The sequence below is a fragment of the Camellia sinensis genome, chromosome 13 (assembly GCF_055761805.1).
Source record: "Camellia sinensis isolate YWXY chromosome 13, ASM5576180v1, whole genome shotgun sequence".
Lineage (NCBI taxonomy): Eukaryota > Viridiplantae > Streptophyta > Magnoliopsida > Ericales > Theaceae > Camellia > Camellia sinensis.
This window is the reverse complement of record NC_138973.1, coordinates 49,866,507-49,886,508: the sequence shown is the minus strand read 5'-3', so window position 1 is coordinate 49,886,508 and position 20,002 is coordinate 49,866,507. Positions and strand designations below refer to the sequence as shown.

At 33.4% G+C, this 20,002-nt stretch overlaps 1 protein-coding gene, 1 long non-coding RNA gene and 1 pseudogene across 3 annotated transcripts; 1 reads left to right on the top strand and 2 right to left on the bottom strand.

Moving 5' to 3' along the window:
- Nucleotides 1–3,413: 3,413 nt before the first annotated feature.
- On the top strand, nt 3,414–5,340 carry LOC114300856 (pentatricopeptide repeat-containing protein At4g17616 pseudogene; annotated as a pseudogene).
- Nucleotides 5,341–6,284: 944 nt separating this feature from the next.
- On the bottom strand, nt 6,285–18,763 carry LOC145788668 (uncharacterized). 2 transcript variants are annotated; one of them, XR_003642844.2, is made up of 3 exons: nt 18,412–18,656; nt 16,292–16,482; nt 6,285–6,555 (listed from the first exon to the last, which is right to left on the bottom strand). It is a non-coding gene; the product is annotated as an uncharacterized LOC145788668 (long non-coding RNA). The 2 variants fall into 2 exon arrangements; XR_014348831.1 differs by lacking the exon at nt 6,285–6,555 and having other exon boundaries at nt 16,073–16,482; nt 18,412–18,763.
- Nucleotides 7,320–12,054, bottom strand: LOC114280741 (uncharacterized). Its single transcript, XM_082902190.1, has 5 exons — nt 11,991–12,054; nt 9,122–10,883; nt 8,914–9,050; nt 8,759–8,834; nt 7,320–8,661 (listed from the first exon to the last, which is right to left on the bottom strand). Exons 2-5 carry the CDS (start codon nt 10,866–10,868, stop codon nt 7,454–7,456), a joined length of 3,168 nt encoding a protein of 1,055 aa, XP_082758316.1. The 5' UTR covers nt 10,869–10,883; nt 11,991–12,054; the 3' UTR covers nt 7,320–7,453.
- Nucleotides 18,764–20,002: the final 1,239 nt, after the last annotated feature.

The window sequence follows — 20,002 nt, the reverse complement described above, 5'->3', positions numbered from 1 at the left end:
AAATATCATTAGATCTAAAAAATAGACTTGTATATAATTCTTACCATAAGAAAATGATTGAAAAATTTTACTTTCTTTTTTGTCCTTGGAAACTTCGACTGCACCAAAAAAACAAACAAAAATAAATAAAAAAATAAAAAATTGAATTATATTGTCTATTGAGATTGACAAAAAAGTAAAAAGTGAAATGAAATAACCCATTAGTGAATGGTGGGGACAAATATTACTGATAATGACAAAGCTTATAAATTAATTATTAAAATTATAAATTTTTTTATTAGTATGTAATTATTTTTGAAAGGTTGAAATATCAAAGTAATATGTAGGTAAAAGTGTAAATACTAAGGCTTCAAATTTAGAAAGAAAAAACAAATGAAAATGTGAATGAAATATTTGAATGGCCTATTTTTTAAAATATGTTTATTGTCTATTTTCTTTTCTTTTTTTAAAAATAATCGTAATAAAATGAAAAATATTATAATTATTGGATAATTTTTTTTTTTTTTTTTTTATGAAAGATATACACTAATGACTCTATAAATTGAAACCAGATCTATGGTGAGTTCCACGATCCTAGAACATGAGGTCAAATCCAAATTTGACCTTGAGAGAATCTTAACTCATAAAATTTAAAACATGAGATTTATTTAAAATTACCCCTGTAGTTTTAAAAATTACATTTTGTCCCTTCAAGTTTCTAATCACATAACAAATAACTCATTTTATTTATAAATCATCAAGTTGATCAGCAATTTTTAATGATAGCGTAAATATATTTCAATTAACAATTCAAATAATTTTATTGTTGTATAAAAGATTAGTTAGAAATTTTATTTTTTATATTAATTCTGTTAAATACAAATATTTTAACAATGAGATATTTATAATTTTCAGAAGTATAAGGGATAGTCCTTATTTTTAATAAAAACCCTAAGGAGTATATTTATAATTTTCCTAAATTTTAATACAACTTGAAATGAAAAATAATATTTTTCACATGACATAATTTAGTGGAATTATCAACCAGTGGTAATTTGAGATAATCATTACATAATTATGAAAAAAAAATTATATTTATATTATTAATATTGGTAAACTTTTAACCACTTATTTGTAATTAGTTTGTATACTGGTATGAAATTTCTCCTATAATTTATTGTTGAGTAATTTCTGTTTTAATCCTTAACATTTTGTTTTACAAAGAAATTAATTTCAAAATTACTTATTTTGTTTGTTCCTTAAATTTTCAAAACTAATGAAAAAAATCAAGAAGTGTCTGTTTTGTTTTGAGTTTTCCTTTATTTTTAATGAATTTTTTTTTATAATTTAATAAATTCTTTATATTTTTTAAATTTATTTAATCAAGATCTATATAAAAAGTAAAATAAATTAGTTAAAATATTAAAAATAATACTGAAAATAGACAAAAATTGAAACGAAAATCTGTGTATTTTTATTTGGAGTTTTGTTTACTTTTAGTAATATTTTTAATTTTTTTTTTATTTTTTATCTTTTAGATTCATCTAATCTTAATGTATCTACAAAAATCAAAAAAATTTACTAAGAGGTAGACAAATTTAAAAATAATTTCTCAGATTGTAACCAAACAAATTCTCCCAAGAACTAGGGATAAGATAACCCATTCCACTATTGTAGGGCTCGGTCGACTCACATTTTTGTGGCAACCAAACAAAGCCTAGTTGTGGATCACCCGAGTCTCCAATGAAAGAAACAACACATCAATTGTATCTCATCAGTGTGATTCAACGAGTTAAGCTCGCTCTCTCACTCTGGCTCTGAATCTAGTTTGAATGTGAAAAAAATGCCTACCGATTTCCCTTGTTTGATTCGCGAGAAAGCACGAGAGACAGGAAATTAAGTAAATGCTTGATTTGTCAAAAACTTGCTTAGTATTTTATTTACCGAGAATCAAACGGAGCATTAAATTTTTTTTTTTTTGATAGCTATTAATCTGACTCTCGTTCTTTCTTGAGACTAAATCCTTATATCATTTTTCTTCATCGTTTTTAAATTATGGACAAAAAAAATTAGATTTTAATGAACCTCTACATATAGATAAAGAGGAACTGCAATGTATATTTTCCAATGAGGCAATTTTTCAAAATGTCTTCTTTTTTTTTTTTTTTAAACAGTAAAATATGACTAATGATTGACATACACAACCTATCTTATTTAATTTAATTATTATCTGGGTAAAAATATGTTAAGAGTTCTTTTTTACTTTTAACCGGGGCTAAACTTTGTCAATGTTTTACTCCACTTGGACAATGAGGGATGTCTGATTCTTAATTGACAATTGGCTAAACTGTGTTTGTGTTTGGTTAGTTTCTCCAATTATATTTTCGCCCCTTATTTTGAGTGTATTTAGAGTTTTTAAAAATTAATTTCACACCTACTTTTGAAAACTGTTTTCAAGGCGAAAAAATTTGGCTAACCTATCGTCCTCCCAAACGTCCGGCCTGTTGACCGGAACAGTGTTTTTTTTATTTTTTATTTCAATTGGCACTTGTTATTTTTTTATATTTTAAATAAAAAAAATTCAAAATTTTTTAAATTTTTTTATGAGTTTTGAATATAATTTTGAGTTGTGTATTTGGTTATGAGTTGTAAGTTTTTGTATCAAATATCATATGTCACATCAAAAATTCTCCACTCAATTTAAAACTCTTTTCAAAACTCATTCATCAAACATATTTTTCACACTCAAATCATAATTCTAAAACTCACAAACTCAAAATACAATTATATTCTTAAATCATATTTAGAAAATTCTACCAAACGTTACCTGACTGTGCCATAATTTTAGTCTAAAGTTAAAAGTGCAGTTTGAGTTTTTGTGCGTGTGTGTGTGTATTAAACTCGTAGTCGTAATGGATACAAGATACATAGTTCCTTGATTTGTGGATTTTTACAGTGACTTTAACACTGGTATACTGCAATACTGAAGAATTGGGAAGGGCTTTCCTTCGAATAGGGATGTGGATTTTATATGTCATTGCTTGTTGAAGTCAGTGTGATATGTCTCATTCAAATGCTATTTACGTTTTCATCAGTTTTTAATGTTGATGTGAATAATGATATGTCTCAGATAATTAGTCAGAAAATTTGTCGAAGAACACCTGCAAGGATACACTACTGGAATTGTGTGGTCAAGTATGTAATCTTATTCTTATGTGGAGTACGGTTAATGGGTTAACCTTTTCATTGAATTGCTCTTCATGTAGGCATAGTAAATCCATCATTGTCCATTCTAATCACATGTACTGTGGTTGTTTAAAAATGTGTATCTGAATGGCAAAATCATTGAAAAAAATGCTCCTCCTAGTACATCCCTGCTTCACTAGGAGTTATTCATCAGTTTTCTGTCTCTCTTCAATTACTGAAATACCACTTTAAGATCGGTTTACGATGCAGAATGTGTTTGCAGTTACAGTGTTGGGAAGCTTCAATTTCCAGATATATGCCATAAGCATTATCGGAGTCCCTCACTCCAACATTTCTCTACTAGTAGTAAGACAGAAAGCGTATGCTGGGACCGATCATCGCACACTGTTCTGCTCAGAAAGCTCGAAGTGGCTTTGAAGGATCATCAAGTTGATGAAGCATAGGAAACTTATAATGATTTTAGAAACCTGTATGGTTTTCCGAACCAGTCTCTCATGAGTACACTGCTACTTGAGTTGTCCTACTCATCTGATCCCCATTGGCTTGAGAAGGCATGCGATTTAGTTTTTCTAATACAAAAAGAGAAATCTGATTTAGTTCGATCCGACTTCCTGATTAAACTCTCCCTATCCTTGGCAAGAGCTCAAATGCCTGTTTCCGCATCCATGATTTTCAGGCTGATGCTGGAGAAAGAGAGTTTGCCCCCTGCAAATATATTGGGTCTGGTCGTCATGCATATGGTGAAGACACAGGTTGGGGCATATCTTGCATTAAATATATTGATTGAGCTTTGTGATCGATTTCAACATTCAAGTGCAAACAGATCTGCTTCTACAAAGCTGATAAAACCTGATACGATGATCTTTAACCTTGTTCTGGATGCTTGTGTGAGGTTTGGGTCATCTTTCAATGGCCAATAGATTATAGAACTGATGGCACAAGCGGGTGTCATAGCTGATGCACATATCATTGTTGTCATTTCTCGGATTCATCAGATGAATGGTCAGAGGGATGAGTTGAAGAAATTTAAAGATAATATTGGTCAGGTTTCAGTTTCTCTGGTTCATCATTACAGGCAGTTCTATGATAGTTTGCTGAGTTTCGCATTTCAAATTTAACGATGTCGATGCTGCTTCGGGACTCATATTAGACATTTATAGATGTATTGAATCTCTTAATGGTAGAAAGTATAGAAAAGACCCCCTAAAGCCTTGCCTTGTGCCAATTGGATCTCATAATCTCAGGGCAGGGTTGAAAATGTAGATATTACCTGAGCTGCTACAGAAGGATTCTGTCCTCAAAATGGAAACTAAAAAAGAGCTTCTTATATATAAGAATGGTAAAGTTGTCCTTAGTGACAAAGAAATAGCCAAGCTTATCCTACAATACAAGGGATGTGGTAGGATTAGTGAGTTGTCAAAGCTTTTAATTAGCATTCAGAAGAAGGTGGCTTCATTGAAAGAAGAAAGTTTGTGTTCTGATGTGAATGATGCCTGCATTAATTTGGGATGGTTGGAGACTGCTCACGACATTTTAGATGACATGAAGTTGGGAGGGACTCCCATGGGCACTAGGTCCTATATATCGCTGTTGAAGGCTTATCATGAAAGAAAGATGTTTGGGGAAGCAGAGGCTTTTCTAAAACAAAATAAGAAAGCTGGTTTGGTTGAAAAAATGTTTGATGGTGAATCAGATTTGGCCAAGTCTATCATCCCGGAATTGGAAGAAGAGGGGAAAACTGTGCTTTCTGTGGTTTATGAATACAATTCTTCTATCTACATTTTCTGGAAAGCTAAAATGATAGGGGATGCTTTGAATACATACAGAAAAATGCAAATGATGAAAATCCAGCCCATTGTGCAAACATTCTTTAATATGGTTTCTGGGTATTCCTCTTTGGAAATGTATCGTGAAATCACCATCTTATGGACGGACATTAAGAGGAATATAGAGAATGGGAATTTAGTGGTTAACAGGGATTTATTTGAGTTGCTAATATTGAATTTTATTCAAGGTGGTTACTTTGAGAGTGTGATGGAGGTCATTGGTTATATGGAGCATGGTATGTACATCGACAAGTGGATGTTTAAAATTGAGTTCCTATAGTTTCACATAGATCTCTATAGGAGCTATGGAGGTTGGAGAGAGGATTGAGATGGAGGTTGGAGAGATGGTATTAGAAAAATAGTGAAGGGATTAGAAATTTTTTTATTTTTTATATATTGGGAATTTTTTTTTATAAATATTAATGTTTAATTTTTTATATTTTTTTATTTGTTTTATTATTTTATATAAAAATAATTTAATAATTCCTACACTAACAACTATCATCAAAACAAACACAATTTTACTTAATCCCCTCACTATCAATCCCCTCACTATTAATCCCCTCCATTTTACCTCTGAAAACAAACCGGGCCCAAAGATCAAGTACCTGCGAGTGAAGGTCCAGTTTACGTACATTTGTATGCTCCACTACAAAAATTTCGGATTTTTGCGATGGCACGATGCCGTCACTAATACTCTTAATGCCGTCTCAAAAAAATTTTAGCGACAGCAAATAATTTTTAGCGACAGCAAAGGGGGGTCACAACAGAGGGCGTTGCAAAAATCTTTTAGCGACGGCATCGTGCCGTCGCCTTTTTTTTGTGACGACAATTGTTACCTTTTGCGATGACAATTTACTGTCGCATATAATATGTAAAAAAGTCAAACCTTTTGCGACGATACTGTTTTACCGTCGTTAAAAATTTTATTTGAGATGACAAAAAATGCCATTGCAAATTGTTTTGTTTTTTGCGACGGCATGGCCACTATCGCCAATGGTTTTAATATTTTTGGCGATGGTGTGGTATCGTCGAAAAAAAAAAAAACCTGCAATATAATTATTAAAAATATTAAAATTACCTGTTTTTTGCGACGATGTGGTGCCATCGCAAAAATAATAATAATAATAAATAAATAAATAAAATTACTTGTTTTTTGTGACAACGTGGTGCCGTCGCAATAAAAAAAAATACAATAAAATTATTAAAAATATTAAAATTACCTGTATTAAATGAAAAAAATAATTGAAAAAGAAATCAATAACTGCATAATAATATAAAAATTCATGTATAAAAAAAACAATTTCTCCATAATAAAAATATTCTTGCATTCATAACTATACATCAACAAAATTACCCACTACATAATGTTCCATAATGCATATATAACGTCTAAATACATAATGTTTTTCATAATTCAAAATAACATAAACCAAAATTAAAAGTTTTGCTCATTATTCTCCGTGAGTAACAAAAACAAAAGTTAGTCGCATTCTTCACAGACATACATTCCACAAGAAGCAAACTCCTACTCGGGAAATATCTGAAAACAAAAAATAAAAATAATTAATGACAATATAATTATGTGTTAATATGTTCGTTACAAAAAAACATAAAAAAATTAATTACTATACAATTACAAAGATAATTAAGTAAATAATTTTTCCTAAACTGAAATCCAGCTAACTCCAAAACCGGGAACCCAATTCAAGTCCCGTCTTCTCCCACAAGTCTCTCGTGCCTAGGTGATCGTGTGTGCCAAGTTTCGTGCTTCTTCAACGCCGTTTGGTGATTTTGGAGCATCAACACCTCGAATTCTAATTTTCTTAAGAAACTAATTTGTCTAGAGTGAAATTCGACTCTACCTCCCAAATCGGGAATCTGATTCGAGTCTTGTCTTCTCCCACAAGCAAGGTTCTGAAAAGCGGTTGCGGTCGCCGTAACGGTGGCGGTGGCGCGGTTACGGGGTGTAAAGGCCGCAGCGTAACGGTTGCGGTTACCGGAACTGTGAATTTTTTTATTTTTCGTACAATTTGCAAAAACTTATCGATATGCATATTTTTTTTTTTAGAATCATATTTATTGGGTTTTAAAATAAATTTAGATAATTTTTTCAAAATTTTTAAGTATGATCCAATATATTTCATATTTTTAAATCATTATAAAATAATTTTTTTACATTTTATTTCAATAATTAATGACTTTATATGTCATAAATCCATGTTACACTTGTGGCAAAAATTTCTTTTATTGGACTTAGATGTATAAAATTATTTTTAATTATTATACTTGTGGAAGCATATGTGCATTTTAACTCAAATAGTGTTAAAAAAGTATACATTCTTAATAGAAGAACTTGACAAAGTACATAACATCATAGCATAAATCACAAATAATAGAGAGTACATTTTACATAATGTTACTACTAAAATTACATAATGTCACCACCAAAATGAGTGACGTGGTGCATCTTCGGATTCAGATTGTTGAGCTTGATTGTTGCTACTACCTTCACCCCACCAAAATGAGTGACGTGGTACATCTTGGAAATCAGATTGTTGAGCTTGATTACTACTACCTTCACCCCATCCAGTAGGAAATATATAAGTAAATGTGCTCATCATGTTATCCCTTTCTGTTTCGTACATTGGGAGAGAAAATTGATACCTTGGCTGAAAAGGATCAACATACTCTTGTTGGGCTTGTTGATAATTTGGCAAACCGTATCCTGGAGGACCATGTTGTTGAGGGGCCCAAGGATAATTTTGTTGAGGTGGATAAGGATAGCTCTGGCTATCACTGCTATAGGATGGGTAAGGATGATATGGATAACTACGACTACTATCAGATGAATCAAGCTGTTGTTCTCTACTTCTTATTCTTCTTTCATCCCTACGTGTATCACTACCACGAAACCTCCTAGGTAGTTGGGGTAAAGGTGCAATAGGTTCTCCAATATCATAATGTTTCCCAACATCACATAATCCAAATCCTCCAATAAAATCTTCACTTCCTGCACCAAAACTAGTACCATTACCGCCATCACCACCATTGTCGCCGCCGCCACCACCACCGTCACCGTGAGAAGTGCCTTCACCATCACCATCATCACCTCCTCCATCAGATGGTGTTAAACCACCACTATTATCACTTTGAGTTGGAGTAGGAGTTGAGCTTTGAGAAGTGCGTCGAGCTTGATATCTATGGGTGCCACCACCATCGTTTCCATCGCTGCCATCGCCGCCATCGCCATTGCTGTCGTTGCCACCACCACCATCATCATCTGAGACCAAATCTAGCCATTTAGAATTATCCACACCATCTAGCAAAGGATTTTTCCTTTCTTCTATCCATGGACTTATTGGATCATCTTCAAATATATAATCCAAGTTAATAGGATTAAAACTCCTATCAATCTCCTCTTGGCTGTTTCTTTTAACGTGTCTCAATTTTAATCTCATGTTGTAGGTGATGAAGACTAATCTTTGGATTTTCTTATATTTCAATCTATTCCTCGTCTTCGTATGGATGAGACTAAAAGTACTCCAATTACGTTCACAGTGAGATGATGTGGTGGTTTGACTTAATACTTTCACAGCTATTTTTTGAAGTTCAAGAGCACAACTGCCATGAATAATCCACCACTCAGCTGCACAAAATTACATTACATTAGACATAAGTCAAAATATGATAAAAAATTATTTAAGTATTTATTTATTGTAAATTTGTAATTTTGAAAATAAAACCTGGATTTGATTGTTTCCATACTCTTTGTGCTAAAGGAATACCAAAAGTTTCCTGTTTATCTCGAAACAGCAACAACTATAATTTGGACAATTATTACAAGTAACATTTGCAAAAGTAAATTATTACTATTAAAATTTAAATAATTAATACGTACTTGATTAGTTGCTTTCACTTGAGCATCCATATTAGGCTCCAGTCTGGTAATTACTTTTTTAAGTCCATCCATCACTTCTCTTATCATTTCATTGGATGAGGTAACACCATATTGGAATTGAGGATTTAAAAAATATTCTTCAAAAATAAGAAGACAATTAATAATTGTAAATAAATATACATTTTATAATTGAAATCGTAACACTTACCAGCCGCATGCAAATCTTGATGCAATTGAAAAGACCATCGAGTATCAATAATTTTCCAATACTCGGTGTAGTAGCGACAATCTCTTTTAATTGCCAACTTTGCTCTATCTATGGCTTCATATATGAAACTCATTGTTGGCTTCTCATCTCCATCAACCAACCTCAATATTCTGACTAGGGGCTCATGAACTTTACAAAACTCTGTTGCTTTCTGCCAAAACTCCTTTCCCAAAATAATTTTTTTCACATTGTAAGGCTGCCCAGTCTTTGCCTTCCCCCATCTAGAATTCTTCCACTCATCACTATTAAACATAGCTCTCAATTGTTGTTTATATCTAACAATACTCTCAATGGCAATAAAATTTGTAACAAATCGAGTGATGGCAGGTCGAATCAATTCTCTACCTCCAGTGAATTTTCTCATTAATTCCAACACCCATCTACTATTATAAATGAAATTGGTGATGGTTTTACCATCTTCAATCACCTTTGCTACACTTTTCTTTTTGGCTATGTCTTTTAGCATGAGATCGATACAATGTGTTGAACAAGCTGTCCAATATAAATGTTTCATTTTTCTCATTAACATTTTACCGGCTGCTTTCAGTGCAGGTTCATTATTAGTTACCACTTGAACAACGTATTGCTTTCCAATTTCATCAACAACTTTATCTAACAACCCAAAATAATATTCAACAGTCCTACTAACAATATTAGAGGCATCAATTGATTTGTGAAATATAGCACATCTATTGCAGTACACTAAGAAGTTGATGATGTGTTGCCGAGTTAGACTGCTCCAACCATCACACATGATGGATACACCTCTCTCTGCCCAAATTCCCTTGAATGATCCTATCCATTCTGTCATTTCATCATGTTCCATGCCCAAATATACTTCAGAAACTTCATAAGCACTAGGACTCTTTACTCCTGGCCCTTCTTCAGCAGCAACATCAAGCATGGGTTGTGTATACTCTGAATCAACTACATTGAATGGAATACGATTATAGAGTATAAACTTGGACACTGCCCGTCCCAATCTCTCTTTTAGCTTCTGTAAATTCATTGTGGAGATTTTTCGCTGCTTTGTACTCTTGCTCTTTTGGAGTTCTACATCCATTGCCCTCAACCTTGCTTCAGGAGCATTGGGCTTAATCCAATTACATCCACTCTCACCAGTTTCACGCACAGATTGTGATCGACGAAAAACATTAGCAATACCTGACCCTTTTGGCATTCTTTGAGCACTACCCCCTGCACCAGAACTACCACCTGCATCGTATTGTGGTCCATGACCTGCAACACCTCGTCTAAATTGTTGCCTTTCCTCCCATTGTTGTTGTGAACGAATACTTGCTTGTCTAGCCCTGGTCATCTCTGGATCAGAGTCAGAGTCATCATCTCGAAGATCTACAAAATCTCCCTCTTCATTTTCATCATAGAGATCATCTCCCCTAATATGTGCTTCCAATTCAGCTTTTCTCTTTTGTTTGTCTACTTTACTCATTTTCTTATTTTGTAAATGTTTCATCTTTTCTTGCATCGCGTCTCTACTAACATTAGGACAAGAACGCACTTGTCCTGTTTGATGTGCTAGATGTTTGAAACGCGTAATCTCACCTTTAATGTGATGTCCACAAAATTTGCAAATAATATGATGCCTAGTGCCTTCAACTTGAGTTCCAAATTTCCAACCAATATCATCACTTGGGGGTTCATCATTGGCACCCTTTTGTCGTGCCATTTTTTAATATGAATTCTGCATCATTAATACATTTTTTAAATTTATTTTTAAATGAAATGGTTGTAAAAAAATATTTAAAATTAAATACTAAATAAAATAATTATAAAAAAATGTAACCACTATTTATATATTTGAATTTTACATGCCAATGTAATCGTATAAAAATTTAAAAATAAATTATAAAAATATTTTTAAAAAAAGAAAATTTTGCCATAAAAATTGTTGTCACAACAAATTGTCATTAAAAAAAAACAATTTGTTATCACAACACATTACAATAAAAAAATAAAAAAATATTTATAATTAAATGTTAAATGAAATGATTATAAAAAAAATTCAACCACTATTTATACATTTGGATTTTACATGCTAATGAAATTAGGAATAAAGACATTTTTCATAGCATTGATTGAGCTATAGTTTTTATTTTTATTTTTTTATTTTAGAGAAAGACATTTTTTTAAAAAATAAATAAATTTGTGCTATCAAAATTGTTGTCACAACACATTACAATAACAAAATTTTTTTAAAAAATATTTCAAATTAAATACTAAATAAAATAGTTATAAAAAATACAACCACTATTTATACATTTCGATTTTACATGCTAATGTAATCATATAAAAATTAAAAAATGAATTATAAAGAATTTTTTTTGAGGTATTGATTTTTTTTTAAAAAGACATTTTTTTTAAAATAAAATTATGCCTTTAACAGTGTTGTAATAACAAAATAAAAAATATTTATAATTAAATATTAAATGAAATGATTATACAGTTAAAAAAAAACAAATGAAATGATTATAAAAAAAATGCAACCACTATTTATACATTTGGAGTTTACATGCTAATATAATCATATAAAAATTAAAAAATAAATTATAAAGAATTTTTTTTGAGGTATTGATTTTTTTTTTCTTTTGAAAAGATATTTTAAAAAAAATAGTGACTTCAATATTGTTGTCACAACACATCACAATAACAAAATAAAAATATTTATAATTAAATATTAAATGAAATGATTATAAAAAAAATTGCAACAACTATTTATACATTTGGAGTTTACATGCTAATGTAATCATATAAAAATTAAAAGATAAATTATAAAGAAAAAAATTCTTACATAGCTGTTTTTTGGGTTTCAATCACTTGAGTATTTGTTATCTTTTTGAATAACCAGCAAGAAAAAGAAAATCAATAAAAACTGACATATATAAAATGTATTAATATAATTATAGGCGTTATGATTTTTAGATATTATAAAAAAAAATTAATCACTAATTATTATATATAAAATACTAAAAATAAATGCATAGCTCTAGATATATATATATATATATATATTTAAAAAAAAATCAATCACTAATTATTATATAAAAATACTAAAAATAAATGCATAGCTCTAAATATATCACATAAATTTTGTAAGTTTTACAAAATTTAAAATCTGAAAATCATTGTAAAAATAAAATTAATAAAAAATAAATAAAATTTGCTAGACACAGGTGTATCTTCCCAGGAAGTTGCACAAAAAAAAAAAAAAAAAAACAAAAACAAATGTTATATTATATTATATAATTTATATACCTTCCCAAAGTGTATCTTCCCCAGGAAGCTGCAAACAAAAATAAAATAAAAAAACAAAACAAAGGGGCAGCACTTCGGAGGAGATGAACAAAACAAAAAGAAGATCAGAGACTTCGGTCCAGGAAGCTGAGCAAACAAAACAAAATAAAAAAAGAAGATCAGAGGAGATGAACCTGTGGAAGCAGCACTTCGGTGAAGACGTAAACAGATCAGAGTTTTGTGTTGAAAACAAAGGGGCAGCCGGAGAGTCACAGAACAGAGGCAGGTTCATCTCCTCCCTCTTCCATCTTCTCTCTTCTCTCTCTCTATTTCTCACTCATATCATCCGTATTTCAGATCTGAAAATTTGTGGATGGATACACCTCACCTCGAAGTGGTTCATGTGCTATAAAGCAAAGCATTTGAACCAGTGATTGAGCCTCTGAATAATAAAGGTATGTACCACATTTTTTGTCTTTTTGTTTTTTTCTTTTGTTTGAACCAGCATTTGCACTATCCGTATTTCTTTTGTTTTTTTTTTTTTTGAAAATAATCAGCGAAAAAAGCCCTGTAACGGGTGTAACAGGCCGTTACGCCACCGTTACGACGCTACGTGGCCGTAACGGCCGATACACCTGTGAATTTCAATCACATCGCAAAATCGGGGGTAACGCGTGGTGCCTACCATCGAAACCGTTACGTAACGGCCGAAACCGTTACGTAACACCGCATTTTTAAACCTTGCCCAAAAGTCTTTTGTGCCTAGGCGGTCGTGTGTGCCAAGTTTCGTGCTACTCCGATGCCGTTTGGTGGTTTTGGGGCGTTAACACCTCGAATTATAAGTTTCTTAAGAAACTAGTTTGCCTAAAGTGAAATCCGGCTCTTACTCCAAAATCGGGAATCCGATTCGAGTCCCATCTTCTCCCACAAGTCTCTCGTGCCTAGGCGGTCGTGTGTGCCAAGTTTTGTGCTACTCCAACGCCGTTTGGTGATTTTGGGGAGTTAACACCTCGAATTCTGTTTCTTAAGAAACTAGTTTGCCTAAAGTGAAATTCGACCATTACTCTCAAAACGGGAACCCGGTTCGAGTCCCGTCTTCTCCCATAAGTCTCTCGTGCCTAGGCGGTCGTGTGTGCCAAGTTCCATGCTACTCTAACACCATTTGGTGATTTTGGAGTGTTAACACCTCGAATTCTAAGTTTTTTAATAAACTAATTTGTCTTGAGTGAAATCCGGCTCTAACTCCCAAATCGGGAATCCGATTCGAGTCCCGTCTTCTCCCACAAGTCTTTCGTGCCTAAGCGGTCGTGTGTGCCAAGTTTCGTGCTACTCCGACGCTGTTTAGTGATTTTAGGACATTAACACCTCAAATTCTAAATTTTTTAAGAAGCTAGTTTGTTTCTTAAGAGTGAAATTCGGCTCTAACTCCCAAACTGGGAATACGATTCGAGTCCCATCTTCTCCCATAAGTCTCTCATGCCTAGGCGGTCGTGTGTGCCAAGTTTTGTGCTAATCCGACGCCGTTTGGTGATTTTGAGGCGTTAACACCTCGAATTCTAAGTTTCTTAAGGAACTAGATTGTTTGGACCGAAACCAGGCTCTAACTCCCAAACCGGAAACCCGATTCGAGTCTCATTTTCTCCCACAAGTCTCTCGTGCCTAGGTAGTCGTGTGTGCCAAGTTTCGTGCTACTTCAACGTCGTTTAGTGATTTTGGGGCATGAACACCTCAAATTCTAAATTTCTTAAAAAACTAGTTTGCTTCTTAATAGTGAAATCCGGCTCGAACTCCCAAACCGGAAATCCAATTCGAGTCTCATCTTCTTTCACAAGTCTCTCATGCCTAGGCAGTCATGTGTGTCAAGTTCCGTGCTACTCCGACGCCGTTTGGTGATTTTGGGGTGTTAACACCTTGAATTCTAAGTTTCTTAAAGAACTAGTTTGCCTAGAGTGAAATCCAGCTCTAACTCCTAAACCGAGAACCGTTTTGAATCCCGTCTTCTCCCACAAGTCTCTCATGCCTAGACGGTCGTGTGTGCCAAGTTTCGTGCTACTCCGATGTCATTTGGTGATTTTGGGACGTTAACACCTCGAATTCTAAGTTTCTTAAAAAACTAGTTTGCCTAGAGTGAAATCCAACTCTAACTCTCAAATCGGGAATCCGATTCGAATCCCGTCTTCTCCCACGAGTCTCTCATGCCTAGGCGGTCATGTGTGCCAAGTTTCGTACTAATCCGACGCCGTTTGGTAATTTTGGGATGTTAACACCTCGAATTTTAAATTTCTTAAGGAACTAGTTTGCCTAGACCGAAATCTGGCTCGAACTCCTAAATCGGAAACCCGATTCGAGTCTCGTCTTCTCGCACAAGTCTCTCGTGCCTAGGCGGTCGTGTGTGCCAAGTTTCATGCTAATCCGATGCCGTTTGGTGATTTTGGGGCGTCAACACCTCGAATTCAAGTTTCTTAAGAAACTAATTTGCCTAGAGTGAAATCCGACTCCAACTCCCAAACTGGGAACCCGATTCGAGTCCCGTCTTCTCCCACAAGTCTCTCGTGCCTAGGCGGTCACGTGTGCCAAGTTTCGTGCTAATCCGACGTCGTTTGGTGATTTTGGGGCGTCAACACCTCGAATTCTAAGTTTCTTAAAAAACTAATTTGCCTAGACCGAAATCTAGCTTTAACTCCCACACCGGGAACCCAATTTGAGTCCCGTCTTCTCCCACAAGTCTCTCGTGCCTAGGCTGTCGTGTGTGCCAAGTTTCGTGCTAATCCGAAGCCGTTTCGTGATTTTGGGGTGTCAACACCTCGAATTCAAGTTCCTTAAGGAACTAGTTTGCCTAGACCAAAATTCGGCTCGAACTCCTAAACCGGAACCCAATTCGAGTCTCGTCTTCTCCCACAAGTCTCCCATACCTAAGGGGTCATGTGTGCCAAGTTTCGTGCTAATCCGACGCCGTTTGGTGTTTTTGAGCCGTCAACACCTCGAATGCTAAGTTTCTTAAGGAACTAGTTTGCCTAGAGTGAAATCCGGCTCTAACTCTCAAACTGGGAACCCAATTCGAGTCCCATCTTCTCCCACAAATCTCTCGTGTCTAGGTAGTCGTGTGTACCTAGCATATATAAGAAAATATTCTCCTCCACATCCCATCAGACATGGATAACTAAAGACCATAGACAAAGAGACACTGATTGATATCAACATTGCTCTCACATTTTCATAAACAAATCTAGTTAAGACCCGCCTTCATGCATTGAGATAGGTCTTTTCTCCTTATAAACAACATTCTGAACAGTTGCATTTAAATATTCTTGTGGAAATAGATAGTTTTTTTTCCTTCCTGGTTCCCATAAAAAGGTTTAAAAAAAGTTTCATAATACCATATTTTAAAATAAAAACACATACAGATTCCAAATACTGTGTGAAAGAAAGGAAAATTATTTCATTTCCATATGGTGAGGATACACATCCACGGATAGAAAGGTAAAATCCCAAGGAAAACTGGATCTAAAAACAAACGTAATTCCTGGTTTGCCTTATCTCATATAAAAGTTGTTCTCTTTGTGTTTATGAAACTGATTTAATTTTTACAGAATTAATATCTTATGACTAATGAACTTAAAACATAAAAACAAAACAAAATAAGAAATAAATAAATAACTTTCATTTAAGACACATTACTTCACAAGGCAAACTTCGGGAGTCTTTTCCAAATTTAGAGACATTACAATTTCTACCTGTGGTTTGCTATTAGCCTATTACATGATCAATCAAAACTGCTAATCAAAGACATTTAGAAAACGAAAAAAATAAGTAACGCAATAACATAAATAAGGACCTAAATTCCATTTTTATACATACCAGTCTCTTTGGCAGATGCTTTTTTATTCCCTCGACGAGAAGAACATGAACATATTATAACTTATAAGGACAGCAATGATAGCAATGATCAGCATGCTAGCACCAATTCCAACTATAAGAATCAAATTTGGATGTTTCCCATTGTTTGAATTGACAAGTTGTGTAGGAGTTGAGGGCAAGAGTGTGTGTACCTGAAAGCCACATTTATGGACTGTGGAAATGAGAATGATGGAATAACAACATCAATATAATTACCGTAGAACAGAGTTAATTACCATAGTCGCTCAACAGTCAAATCTAATGTAAACATGTAATTATGTTTATTTGACATAATTCCCTAGAGATGTATAATCAAGTAAGACAACCAACCAACCAAAGGAAATAACAACTTGCTTCGTTATCAATAGAAGAAGCTGACAATATAATGATGTGACAAAAGAAAATTACAAACAGTTTGCTCAAAAAATCTCATCCAGAATGATGTGACAAGAAAATTTTAAAATTATGAGCCATAATGGTGGTATTTTGATTTGAAATGAAACTTACAAACAGTTCAATATAAATTTTTTATATAAATATTTCATTTGTATATCAACAATCTTAAAAAAAATCATTCAGACGCAGCCCCTTGATTCTTTAGTATTATTATCTAACCCATACTGGTGGGGATATTCGAACCTCTCCAGAAGTCTTCCATTCATTCACTATATTAATTCAAATTGATACATGCATCACAGGGAGAGCTAAAGCAAATTCTGGAAAGCTTCCCTAGCTGTAGCCTTCTTGCTAAAAGGTTGGTTGATAGTTTCTCTATCAATCTAGCTTTCAGTTTTTCCCCCAAAACCACTAACAACCATATAAATCGAACTTAGAAACTAATAAAAAATTAACCTTCAGAAATTAAAAAAGAAAAGAAAAGAAAAAAGAAAGCCAACTTGAAAATTCTCTTTCTCCCTCATTAAGTCAATTTTTTATTTCTCTCCTCTCTCTCTCTAAAGTTATCAACCCATTTATCCGAGCACTTCACACTTCGTCCTAAATTTACAACTTCATCAGTGGAGCCTCCAAATTGGGGGTCAGCCTGCAGGTGATGAACATTTCAATACCGAAGATTTGGGATTTCAATTCATTTATCACATAAATCCACTCAAGTAATAACTCGGGTTCAAACATTCCAAAAATTACACTGATAACTACTTGGTAAATCTTTCTACATAATTTAACTTCCACACACCAACTCACACTTTAAATTAATTTGAGTTTGCATAATTCCAAAGGCTCATTTCAGGTGTTGTTTGCACAAAATCGCTTGAAAAATTATGCATTGTTTAAGTATTTACTCAACATTTGTAGAAATTAAATGACATACACCAATTCACAGTTCTAATTACTTTGAGTTTGCACAATTCCAACAGCTCATTTCTGGTGTCATTACGCACAAGATCACTTGCAAAATCATGCACACTGTTAAGTGCTTGGTAAATATTAGAACATAATTTAAATGCCATGTACCAACTCAAAGATACAGTTTAAGTGTGGTTATGAACAAAATCACCTGAAACATAATGGATTCCAGAGCCAAAGTCTTTCACATGTAATCAAATATTTTGAAAGCAAAATGCTAAATTTGAAAAATTAGGTACTTCACAAACAAAAGCATCTAAGCATAAACTCAGATGAAATTAAAGTTAGGACAAATTTAAACCCCAAACAGGCCAATAGTCTCACACAATTGCCAAAATTGAGCCACCATATATATATATATATATATAACCATAAATACCAAATAGAACCCAATATCTGACTAACACTTGATCCTAAAATGAAATTAACATTTATTAAAAAAAGAAAAAAAAAAACCCACACAGAATTGAAGATAAGGAAATCTTTAAATCCTAAATAGCCAACAGTTTCACATGATTTGACAAAAGTGAACCACCATATATAACCATAAAACCAAAGAGAACCCAGATATCTGAAATGAAAAGGAAAAGCTAAAACCCACATAAAATTGAAGGAAATCGAGAACCCAATTTCTGGTGAACCAAGCATAAACACCACAATATATATATATATATATATATATAGAGAGAGAGAGAGAGAGAGAGAGAGAGATGGACCTTGGGAGGATCATCTGTAACACTAGTGACTGGTGAAGACGAAGTAGACGACCGGTGAAGATCGGTGAAGAGAATAGGAGAAGAGAGAGAGAGAGAGAGAGGGCGGTGAGGGAGGAGGTGTGGCGGCGGCAGTGGTGGTCGCCGGGGGCGGCACCAGAGGCGACGACGTAGGAGGCAGAAGAGATAAAGAGAGAGGAGAGCGGGAGAGAGTGAGAGGGAGTGTTAGGTTGAAAATTTATTTTAATAAAAAAAATATTCATCTTGATTGGTTTTATTTTTTTAAAAACAGTTTTTAAAAAATTTTACTTTTTTATTTTTCATATTTTTTTATTTTTACTGAATTTTTTTAATATTTTATACAAATTTTTTACTTTTTAGACATACTTAACATAAATACACTTAAAAAGTAAAAAATTATAAAAAAATCTTTTAAAAATTCACTAAATATAAAAAATACAAAAAAATACAAGAATTCAGTATATTTTTTATATTTTTATGTATTTCTTAATTTTTTAAAATATTTTTTCACAATTTTTTTACTTTTTAGATACATCTAAGTAAGATGGATCTAAAAAACTAAAAAAAAAAAGTTTAAAATTTTAAAAAATTCACTAAAAACAAAAAAAAAACAAAAATAAAAAAACTCAATTTTTAAAAAACTTAATTCAGAAAACTCAAACCAAACACACTGATTATTTTTTTTATTTGGTAGAAGTAGGGGTAATAATTTAATAAAAAATATTTTCTGTTAAAATAAAGTTAATTTTTTGTGGTTAATGAAAAATATTTTTTTGCGGTCCATTTTTTTTTGTTACTAAAAACCAGGAACAAATTTTTTGTGGTAGAGGAGAGGAAGCGACAGTAGTGGTGAAAGTGGTGGATAAGAGGTGATGGTGGTGGTGGTGGTGGTGGTGCCAGCGAAGGAGATTAGTGGTGAAGTTGTGGTAGTGGTAAAGGAGATGGAGTGGCGATGGTGGCGAAGAAGTAATGACAGTAGTGGTGGCAGTAGTGGTGATGGTAGTAGTGGAGTGGTAGCGATGGTGGTAGTAATGGTAGTCATAGAGATGGAGTGGCAACAGTGGTAGTGGTAGTAGTAGTGGAATGACATTTGCAATAGTAGTGAATGTGGTAGAGGAGATGGGTGATGGGAGAGAGAGATGAGTGAAAGACAGATAGAGAAGAGAGATAGAGAGACAGAGACAGAGTGATAAACGAGAGAAAGACAAAGTGGTCGCTAGAAGTGCATTTTTTTTGTAATAGATCGATAAATCGAGAAGGAACTCAGTAAATAGAGAAGAGATGAGGGAGAAAGTGAGCAAGGCGAAGACAGTGGGGGAGAGAGAGTGTGTAATAGACAAACAGACAGGTAGACAGACAGAGAGAGAAAGAGAATAGTGATGAGTGAGAGAGACAGAGAGAGAAAGAAATAGAGAGAGACAAAAAAAGAAAGAGAAATAAAAGATGAGCGAGAGATAGACAAAAAGAGAGAGTGCGAAAAGAGATGAATGAGAGAGAGATATAAAAAAAGATAGAGACAAAGAGAGAAGAGAGATGAGCGAGACAGACAGAGAGAGAAGAGAAATGAAAAAGA